At 37.3% G+C, this 12019-nt stretch overlaps 1 protein-coding gene across 5 annotated transcripts in view; it reads right to left on the minus strand.

Moving 5' to 3' along the window:
* The window catches only part of ARB2A (ARB2 cotranscriptional regulator A), a 390660-nt gene that overhangs the window by 129966 nt on the left and 248675 nt on the right, over nt 1-12019 (minus strand). For all 5 annotated transcript variants that reach the window (XM_065911417.1, XM_065910862.1, XM_065908427.1 and 2 more), the window contains one exon: nt 5650-5766. In XM_065911417.1, the coding sequence (XP_065767489.1) occupies nt 5650-5766 (117 nt within the window). The remainder of the gene's footprint in view (nt 1-5649; nt 5767-12019) is intronic.

Here is a 12019-nt window from a genome sequence, read left to right on the forward strand (position 1 = left end):
CATTATTTTAAAACTATATTCTTTGTCTCTGTAATACTAGAGGAAATAAATTTTGCAACTAATTCTCAAAATGGCCCATATAAATATAAAATCTTTTAATTTTTATTTCAACTTGGTACAGTGAAGGCTATATCAAACAGATCAAAAGAAACAAGTCAGGTGAACTGTATCTCTGAGGACACAAAACCTTCAGTATTGAAGACAAACCTCTAAGATGATGATTTACAACTTTGATGAAACAGAAATAATCTATATTCCTTCTATACATTTTAAGTGTGTATTTAAAGTCTGGGTGCTTCCCAGGTGGTACAGTGGTAAAGATTCCACCTGCAAATGCAGGAGACATGGGTTCAGTTCCAGGCTGGGAATATTCCTGGAGAAGGAAATGACAATCCACTCCAGTATCTTTGCCTGGAAGATTCCATGAACAGAGGAGTCTGGTGGTTTATAATCCACGGGGTCACAAAGAGTCGGATATGACTGAGCACGCACGCACACAACAACATTTGAAGTATGATTTAAAAACTGTGATTAACCTTATATGGTTTTAAAAAAATTTCCAACATACACACACACACACACACACACACACACACACACACACACATACAGACACACACACACACACAATGACTTTCCAGGCAGATTTTATTTTAAAAGAAATCATCCTATCAGTCATGTCGGAAAACTCGCTGATCGCTATTCTCATAAACAAGCATGTGTTGTGTATATTTAGATGTTTGCTGTCCTGGTTGTGCACCATGGAGTCCGTCCTCACTGTGCAAAGATCCTTGACTGGTAGATCAAGTGTCTTATTGTATTTCCTTAATTCATTCTGTCTGGAAGAAGATGTCAGCTGTGTTGCAGTGAGGAGAGAATTTCAAAGGCCCCAGTCCCCACCAATAAAGGCCGAGGAATGGCTTTTGAATAGATTTGTCAAGGCAACCCTACTGTTCTGGGACCAGGGAGAGCAGGAATAACATAAAGGAAGGGTTGCTGTCTGAGATTAGAAAGTGAAATTCACAAAGCATGGCAGATTTTTGTAAGAAACAGTAGATCAATGAAACTACTGAACTGTATGGGGAAAAAAAAACATGAAAACAAACACAACATCTAGTAATGTTCTTAAATGTTTTCTTTCTTTTTACACTTAAAATGGGTAAAATATTACTATTTGCATGTATTACAAAAGCTTGATGGTTTAAAGTGGATATGTATTCTATAATTTGCACTCCTAATCTTAATTAGCAGCTGAATGCAAAATTATACAATATAAGGGATAAGAAATTATAAAAGAAATAGGGTCTTAGAAGATATTTCATACATTTGAAATAAGTAAAATTAATATTACTATTGATAGAATACCACATCAGAGAGTTCTAGATAATGCGGAAGATTAGCACACAATTAGCCAGCTTTTATATACAATGTGACACTTGCTTGTAAGAAATAAGTATTCTCCAAAGCAGTGTCAAGATATGTAAATGGATGATTTGTTTTATCATTCATCATAACCCCTAACAAATTCAAAAATCATGACTTCTATAGGTACTAAAAATAGGCTTGAAGTGATACTGGAAGATAGCTTCATTGAAGAATGACTTTCTCTTTCCTATCTTTTTCTTAATTCTTAAACAATTTAGTCTTTTCAATGACAGCAATTAGCTCTACTGACAGGCAGTGATTAGGTATATGTTTTAATTATTATTCATCCTAGAGGTACCTCCAAATCTGATGAAAGTCAGCAATAACCCAGGTGATATGTCAGTCTTAATACTGTTCACTTACACTTCATGTATGTAAGTATTATAGATACTTTCAGTATTAATAACAGTAATGGTACATTATAGTATGCAATTGATTAATCATTTTTTAACTTGCTATCATTGACTTTAAAATCCACAAAATGGATTTTATCCAGGTCACCTTTAAACTCAAAATATTTAAAGCAAAATACAGGTTACCATTTTATGATTCTGAAATTTCAGTTTTTATCTAGGCAAATGTTTAGGTTTTGATTTCTCATAAAATCAGGATAGAAAATAAACACCCTACAGTTAAAGTAAATATGTCCAAAAGTTCTTTGCAATGACAAAGTACTGGTACAGGATTGTAAAGGTTTGATACCATAAGTTGACATACAAGTGTGGTGTGTTCATGTTTGTGTGACATTTTTATACCACTGGGAAAAGCATACAGAGAAAAGGACAAAACCAGCTATAAATATGTTTGCCATATGACAGAGTATAATGAAATAAAATAATGTAAACAAACTCGGAAGTATATGAAGGGAAGGAAACATGGGAAAGACATACACCATGACATAAGAACTCAATCTGAAATTCCATCTTATCAAATGTAATTCTCTATTCTGAGACGTGTTTCTCTTCTCACTGCTTTTCTAATGCTTGTTCTACCCCACTTCTCAGCGCTCCGTTTGCATCCTGTCCCAGTTCTTCAGTTGAGATGAACACTAGTGAAGTGTCTTGGATGATGATAGAAGTAGCCCATCAGGAAAGCCCTACTAAACTCAAATCATGCTGGAGGCGTTCCCAGACCCCAGCCATCTTATTCTCAGTAGTCCTGAATGGACAACAAGACATGCTGGACTAGAGAGACCAACAGAGCCAGCTTGAGCCTCAGATGCAGCCCGGCCCCATTCCAACCAACAAGCAGAGAGAAAGAAGTCTCTGGTCAGAGCCAGCAGACTGAGATGGATCCTGTAACTACAGTTTCTCTGGGTCTGAGGGATAAAGAGAAAAAAGAGGCAATATAGTGATGTCCTCAAGTTAAGCATTTTCCATTTAAAAGTCTTTTACTGTGAAATAATGACTTTACAGGTTTTTGTGGCTGTATGCTGTCTTCTTTGTGAAATCCAAAAATGTGCGGTTATTAATAAAAATTTAGAAGTGCCTATTAGGTCACAGTGCTCTAAGACACTGACATCTAAATCAAGGGCTGACAATATTTCAGTGCAGATATGAAGTGAATGAAAAGTTTTTATAAAAAGGTTATACTTTAATGTACAAAGTTTACAGAGAGAAGCAGGCAGTAGGTATTCCTGTGCAAGTTATTTGGAAGTATGTGGAGATGCTTGTTTCCCTGGTTGAGTGTAGGTTTTTACTCATTGTTATGAGTTGTAAATCATCAATGTCTATAGGCTGATCTTTAATATGCAAGGTGTTGTGTCCTTAGATAACAACTCTTATTCACCAGGTTGTATTTCCAGGACAGATGCTCAGAACTGAATGGTGATGGGTGAGGGCTCACGATTACTACGCAGAAGCACACATCTGGCTTGGCAGCAGACTTTCAGAGACCAGGGATATGTCAGGAAATTATATTCGCCCACTCAGCCTTTTTTTTTTTTTAATAAAAACTATAAGTTGTATAACATGATGATTTAATATACATATACACAGTGAAAAGATAACTGTAATCAAGCCAATTAATATGCTCTTGTTTACACAGCTAGCATTTTTCAGTGTGTGTGGTGAGAGAACCTGAAATCTATCCTTTTAGCAAATTTCCAGTGTTCAAAATAGTATTATGAAATACAGTCATCATGCTGTATATTAGGAGTTTAGACTTGTGCCTTCTATACCCCTGCAATCCTTGACCAACATCTCCCTGGTTCCCACACCACCTTCCTGACATCAGGAACCATGATCCTATTCTCTGCTTCTGTGCATTTGACTCTTAGATTCCACATGTAAGTCAGACCATGTAGTACTTTTCCTTCTGTGTCTAGCTTATTTCACTTAGCAAAATGTCCTCCTTATGCTAAGTGGGCTCATCTTTGCCCACTCAGCCTTACAGGCCTGGAGCCCAAGGTAAGAAGTCCCTTTGGTTACTTTCTATCTCTTCTTTGATTAAATTAAGATAAATTCAGCTACTCCCTCTTTCAGTCAGATGAAAAAAATGTACAGATCAATATATTCTGACTTTTGAAGGAGATGCCTAATCCAGTCTTAGAAATACTTAAAAAATATAGATAATTTTTTTTTATATGTCTCACCTGGAATATGAATAACTTACAATTTAAAAAATGATAAAGAGGGATGTTTCTAGTTTGGGGTAAGTATTAAATTCTATATTGGTTATGTTGTGGGAAAAAGGTAACAACAGATCATTTATAAACCTTCCTAGTTATATAATACTAGGAGCTGGTTATCTATACATTTGGATGGATAAAAAGTAATTGTCATAAAATATACGAAATTTCTCTTAAGAGAATTTAGGTCCTTGGAAATGACAATAAGGATGTAACTAAATTGTGAAAGGAGAAAACGCGATCAGTAATGTGGTCAGAAAACACCCCGGTGTTAGAATGGATTAAAAAAAAAATCCCACCTTTATATGTTTATTGTGAGAGGTGGAGTAAAGTATTTTGGACTCCTGCATGATGAAAGCGCTTTTTCTAATGGAGAAGAACGACAGTGAAAAGAGACTGGTGATATGGCAACACCATTAAGGGATCACATACCTTAGACTTTGTGCTTGTTCAAAACTCTTTAAACATTAACTTTCTGATCTTACAGTATACCATGAGAACGGGTAGAAGTTATTCACTGTCCCTATGGTGAGAGGTCAACTGAATAAATACCTGGGTATTCTATTAAAAAAAAAACTGGAAGAAAATCGGGAAGGTCAACCAGCTCATTCATATAAATACATGTATTGATTTGATTAAATAATTGCTAAAGCATGGTATGGCTGATGTTAACTTCTTATAATATCAGGAAGGTAAATAGAAATAAAAAAGAAATTTCAGCTATATAACTGCAAATATATAAAGAAGAAATTTCAGCTATATATCTGCAATAGGAATCAAGGAAATGATGAGTTGAAAGCTGTTTGAGAACTGGGAGCATATGTTCAATGAAAGCGTGAAAGTGTTAGTCACTCAGCCGCGTCTGACTCTTTGCAACCCCATGGGCTGTCCAAGGAATTCTCCAGGCAAGAACACTGGAGTGGGTAGCCATTTCCTTCTCCAGATCTTCCCAACCCAGGGATCAAACCCAGATCTCCTGTATTGCAGGCAGATTCTTTACTGTCTGAGCCACACGGAATGAGTTCTTGTACACTCTCAGATTCACAAGCCCTTTGGGAGTATGAAAAGCTTTCTTAGCCTAAGGTGGACCATGGGTTTCTCCTAGCTCAAGGGTCTGCGAAGCACTATTTCAGCTTTTCACTTCTTCTCCCCCTACTGGCAGCAGTGAGCATCCACTTAAGAGAGGCATACACTGACCACTTTTCTTATAATTAAAACAGTATCAATGATAAAGAGCTGGTGGGAAAAATAAATATCGGGGAACAATAACCTAACAGATCATGACCATATTCAACCAAAGTTCCTACTGTCTGTTATATGCATACATATAGTCAATAGAAAGCAAAAAAAAATAAAAAATAAAAAATAAAAAACCAAGGTGGGGGAGAGGGCTCCCAAAAAAGCAAACATTTTTCCGAAGGGTTTTCTATTATTATTTCAACCATGTCTGGTTTTCTCTATTCCCTCTAAATGTTCTGCCTCCAGAAAGGGAGCTTGGGGGTGGGAGGTGATATAAGTTGGTGGGGGCTCCAGATATAAAAGGCTCACACTCATTCATCTCAGCACTGAAAAAAACAAAAAAAAAATCATCTCACCTCTCTCATCCATTCTCGAATCGTTTTGCCAGCTTCTTGATGCCACACATTGTGGACAGAGTCTGTCAACGCCACAGCAGTCACCTTACTTTTCACATCTGCTTCTCGTTGAATCATCTGTTTTTAAAAAGGAAAATAAAATAGAGCCCATAATTGTTTTTCCTACTGGGTACAAACTTAGTCATAGGTAATAATATTAAAAATGAAAAAGCAATATGCATTTCTTGCTCAAAGCTACACTTTTCTACGCTGAACACATGCCCTATTCTTGTTCAGAGATGTGAAAAGACGTAATATATATATTTTTTAAAGATAATACCACTTAAGACTTAGAACTACGCAGCTCTATTATTTTCCATGTGGTTTGACAATTCAAGGATTAAAGGGATCACAGGGGAAACGGGGAGGAATCCCTGAGGGCTTCCATTACAAGTTTCTTCCACCGCTTCCTATTTCTGTGCTTCAGGGAAGTCAGTACCAGGGGTTCACTCTCAGCAACTCAGGACTAACTTCTGCTAATTTTCAGGAGATGGTACGTTAGTAAAGAAAGATATCTTGCTTTGATTTCTCCATCTTAACTAGCCTGCTCTTCACCGTGGCCTCAAAATTCCTTGGTGTTTTGAATGCCCACAAAGATCTTCCTCTTCATATTATCAATGTCATTTTGTTTTCTAATGTGTTTCTTTATGTAGAAAAATTATACTTTAACTTCTTCTTATAGAATGCTGTTTCCATAAAATTAAATGGTTCTAAAGCTTTAAAAAGAGCCACTTGGTTTGAAGAAATGGAATAATTCATCAGAGGTCTGCAAGATTAAAAAAACCTGAGAAATATTTAATAATAGTTCTAGATTAAAAGAATCAAAAACATTCTAACTCAGCTAACACTAGTAAGTCTAATTTGACACAACAAACATAAGAAAGCTTAATAAAAAATTAGTTACAATACAGTATCTAATAGCCTCAGATTTCATAGCCATGCTCTCACTCTTCCTTTGCATCAAATGTCTTTTCTCCCTCTAAAAAAAGAGCAATTTCTCTATCATGTGCTATTAATTTATTGTCTATCAAAAATAAATTACTGCATTAAAAAAGGAAGAATTCTGAACGGCGATGAAAGCTCACACAGAAAACAGTGCAAGCCATGCTTCTAATACCAAATGATGCCTGTTGGCATTTTGAATTAAAAATTTCTCTTTCTCTCTCTTAAACTCCTTTAAACTCTACATATGCAGATCCCCTTTCACTGAACAGGACCTAATGGGAATCTAATTCACGGTTAACGCTGCCTCAGCAGCATTTCTGAACCTTAAGTCTTTGTGTCTTGTGGTTTCTGCTTATGTAATGTGCAAATCTTAAAATCAATGCTGGCTATCAATGTGATAATATTAGTGCAACATTCACCTGGCAATACCGGTAATATTTGAAAAAGCATAAAACAATACTCCAATTCAGGACTTCATGTTCACTGTTAAATAGCGTGCTACCTGCTTCTAGATTTTATTTTAAAAATAAGATTCTCACAGTGGCACTAGAATACAGAAATTTAAACCGACATCAGATAATAAAAACCCCAGTTCCACAACAGTGAATTTCTCTGGCTCACGAAGAACTTATATGTCCTTATTCTCATTTTCTAAACAGGAACATTTTTGGACATGGAGGACGATTGTTGCTGAAGCTACAAAATAAGAACACTGCGGTCTCCTGGTATTCTAAGAATATGTCTGCATTCAAAAATATTTGTGCTCAATTTTCTTTTGGTTGTTGTTAACACATGCTGACTTAAATTAAAGGTGGTAGTGTCTGAAGACATTAGATATTGAGGACTATTTGTGAAATGATATACAGTTAAGAGAGTTGAAAAGGCTGAGGATTTAGTGTAAAAGTAGAAGATCTGGGGATTAAAATTTTACAAACCTGGAAAAATATACAGTTGATAGATTAACTACCGGGGAGGCAGGGGGGCACTTTGGTCTGTCTGTTCATCTGGCTGACATCTCACACAAAGGGAGGTGACGATGTATAACTTTTCTTCACATCTCATCAAATCACATTATAATCCAGCGTGATCCTCCCTCACGCTGTTTCAGTTCTTCACAGCTTAAAAAGCACTTTCATATGGTATTACTAGAGGAGAGGAATGGTCAGATTCCAGAGGCTCTGAATCAAGAGTTGTTTACAAGTGAACTCAGTCACAAAAATTTTCAAATATTTGACTGCAAAGGACTGGATTTGTAAATCGGTGAAAATCTTAACAGTTTAGTTTTTCTGATGATTCTCCTCTGTGCTGGCCTTGCTGCAATGGGCAGTGCTGACCTACTTGCAGCTGCCATTTCTGTCCGAAGTCTCTGCGCCTTGCATTTGTTGGGGAGGTTTCTAGCCCCCATTCGCTCCCTCAATGGGAATGAGCACTGATGGAACATGCCAGAGAATGGCAGTGCTGGCTGGGGGGAGACTGAACACAGGAACCAAGACTGTGTAAGAGACAGACCTTAGAAGCAACATAGCTAAAGCAAGGAATGGGTGGAGGCATAGACAGGTAGGAAGACAACTTCTTTGACAGTTCATAGTAGAAGACTGTGATGGTGTGGAAAACCCAGAAATCTGAAATAAAAGAGGCCGAGTGACCAAAGTCAATCTGAGGTAGAGATGTGCTTTTTATTAGGATCCAAGGATAAGGACATGTTTGAAATTGTCTGCAAAATTCTATCTGTGCATGACATGAGTATTTTTCTGGGAGAGGATGCTCAGCTTTCATTAGATGCTTAAAGGGATCTTAATTTCTAAAAATGGTAAGAGCTCATGATCCCAATACCAATATTTCAAAAAAAATTCACTATTTTTTTTTTTGGTTATAATATCTTAAGTATGGCAGTATAGTTCAACAGTACATGAACTGTGAACTTCCAGATGTTCAAGCTGGATTTAGAAAAGGCAGAGGAATCAGAGATCAAATTGCCAACATCCACTGGATCATCAAAAAAGTGAGAGAGTTCCAGAAAAACATCTACTTCTGCTTTACTGACTATGCCAAAGCCTTTGACTGTGTGGATCACAGCAAACTGTGGAAAATTCTTAAAGAGGTGGGAATACCAGACCACCTGACCTGCTTCTTGAGAAACCTGTATGCAGGTCAGGAAGCAATAGTTAGAACTGGACATGGAACAACAGACTGGTTCCAAATAGGGAAACAAATATGTCAAGGTTGTATATTCTCACCCTGCTTATTTAACTCATATGCAGAGTACGTCATGAGAACGCTGGGCTGGATGAAGTACTAGCTGGAATCAAGATTGCCAGGAGTAATATCAATAACCTAAGGTATGCAGATGACCACTCTTATGACAGAACGTGAAGGAGAACTAAAGAACCTCTTGATGAAGGTGAAAGAGGAGAGTAAAAAAGTTGGCTTAAAACTCAACATTCAGAAAACGAAGATCATGGCATCTGGTCCCATTACTTCATGGCAAACAGCTGGAGAAAGAATGGAAACAGTGAGAGACTTTATTTTTTGGCTCCCAAATCACTGCAGATGGTGACTGCAGCCATGAAATTAAGAGACGCTTACTCCTTGGAAGAAAAGTTATGACCAACCTAGACAGCATATTAAAAAGCAGAGACATTACTTTGCCAACAAAAGTCAAAGCTATAGTTTTTCCAATAGTCATGTACAGATGTGAGAGTTGGACTATAAAGAAAGTTGAGAGCCAAAGAATTGATGCTTTTGAACTGTGGTGTTGGAGAAGACTCCTGAGAGTCCCTAGGACTGCAAGGAGATCCAACCAGCCCATCCTAAAGGAAATCAGTCCTGAATATTCATTGGAAGGACTGATGCTGAAGCTGAAACTCTAATTCTTTGGCCATGTGATGTGAAGAACTGACTCATCTGAAAAGGCTCTGATTGAAGGTGGGAGAAGGGGACGACAGAGGATGAGATTGTTGGATGGCATCACCGACTCAATGGACATGAGTCTGAGTAAACTCAGGGAGCTGGTGATGGACAGGGAGGCCTGTCATGCTGCGGTTCATGGGGTTGCAAAGAGTAGGATACAACTGAGTGACTTAACTGAGTGATGGCAGTGTAGTAACAAAAAACTGATAACCCAGACATATTATCCTAAAGTTCATGGCGTATTAGGTTATGTGTGGCAAAGTTACAATTAAAATATTGCTTGCATTTATTTGTGTTTATAACATTTCTAAGTAGCACTTCATAAATTTCAAGATGAATACTCCCACTTCATTCTGAAATAGTACTGAAATAAATGTATGACTTGTATCATTTCCCCCATTTTGGAGGAGGAAACTGAAGCTGAGAAACTGGTTAATGGCCACACAGACAGGACTCTGTCTGGGATCATGTAAAATGACACAACTCTCACTTGACCATGACTTTATGTCTTCTGTTCTTTCATTTGTATCACATGGGGTCTATTTCTCAGTAATATATTATTATATTCTTGCATAAATAAACTCATTTGATTAATTCCTTTTTCATTGACTTGGACATTTAAAAGAATGGTTAAAAAAATTCAAATTCAAATCAGTATATAAAATTTAAATTCTAAAAATGATGCTAAGATAGAAACCAGCCACAAGAAAATCAGACTATCAATACCATTAAAAATTACTACTATGGTTCTACAATACATGATGTCTAGGGTAACAGGGAAACTAAATATTTCTATAAATCATATTGATGATTTGAGAATTAGTACAAAATATTTGATGCTGTCACCTGATATTTTTGCTTCCCCCCTTAATTCTGTTTATTCCATTTATTCTATTTTTTTGTTATAATGTCCTCTCACCTTGGCTTATACACAATTAATCTGTACTTTCCTTCATTGGACTGCATGCTACCAGTCTGACAAGATTACCCCAGTAAATATCAAGTACTTTGAACAGTAAAAACATATACCATTTGTATGCAGGCTTACCTTATTATTAAAATTTTCGATGTGTTTGAAATTCAGAGCAAAAAATACCACTTTTTTTTTCTTCCAGAGTTAAGAGTAAGATTCAAAACATTAAGTAAGTGTAACAAAATAAGACAGCCTATTGCGTGCAGGAGTATTTGGTTAGATGGGGGCCAGAGCACCAGAAGGTGGCACGGGAGGGCCAGGGTTAGCAGCAGCGACCTTTGCCCCCCCTGCGCACAGGGTCCTTTCACAGGGCTGCTACCAGCTCTCCCCAGGGATCGGGCAGGCCTTTTCTGTCCCCCTAACTTCCCTCACTAGGCTTTCTCCAAGGCCCTCAAGTCAGGTACTTGCTTACTACCTCCACAAGTACCTGGCCCAATCCAAATACTTCAGGTCACCCTGAAAGTTCCTTAATTCCCTTTTTGTACCTACAAACTGTTCACTTTTCCGCAGGTTTCATTTCTTCCAGAACTCCATCGTGGACTACTTTTAGCAAAGGGAAACTTAAAGAGTCTTTTATTTCCCCTAAATTAAATGAAAAAGTTGCTCTCTTTGTCTTCACTGAGAAGATACGTTTTTGAAGGCAGGGAAATGCTGATGTTATAAGGATGCTCTGCCATGAAATCTGTGGGAGCAGTTTCATGCCTCTCCTCCAGAGTCTTGGATTTTGGAAGTTATAAATCCAAGTCAGTACTAGATTCAATACTCCTCACCTGAAGAAGAAATGAACTCTGAATTGGGTTGTCTTCACTCGATCTATTTCTAAAGGAGAAATAGATAATTTTATTCTCCCGTATGTGTGACCCAGCAGCCACGGCACTCAGAATAAATATGTCTTATATTTTAAAGTCCAAGGGGACCTTCTGAAAGAGTCGGTGTGGCTTAGGGGGAGGGAGGAGCATATGTGCATTCAGGCCCATATTTATATTTGCATGCTTAATATATTTTAAACATGTTTCTGAGGGAAATATTTTAAAGTCTTTCATCAGCAAAAGCCGTTACTTTCTTTTTAAATTCTGACATGTGTTACACACATGTACTATGAGGGTTACAGCATGTGAATCACTTGTACAGGAAAGAACATTCTCAAAGAAAATCAAATAACGCGTGTTTCCTTCAGATTAAGATCTGACACTACTGTACGTTTATAAATCTGAGGATCATGACTACTGTATGAGCATGAATGAATCATCACTCTGGTTAATAGCACAGTTGAAGTTTGAGACATCTTTAAAAAAAAGATATATATGTATATATATATATATGTACATAAATAGATCCGCTCCCTCTAGAGCTCCTCCAGTAAAGTTGTTGGAAAGGACCCTTTCACATTTTCAGTGCAGACGGTAATTACACTCAGTGCTTCTACTCAAGTGACGTCTTCACGAGAGCCTCCCATCATTTTTTCGCCCTGTACGTCCCCTTGTGTGTGTACTACCTTTTGTG

The sequence above is a fragment of the Muntiacus reevesi genome, chromosome 1 (assembly GCF_963930625.1).
Source record: "Muntiacus reevesi chromosome 1, mMunRee1.1, whole genome shotgun sequence".
Classification (NCBI taxonomy): domain Eukaryota; kingdom Metazoa; phylum Chordata; class Mammalia; order Artiodactyla; family Cervidae; genus Muntiacus; species Muntiacus reevesi.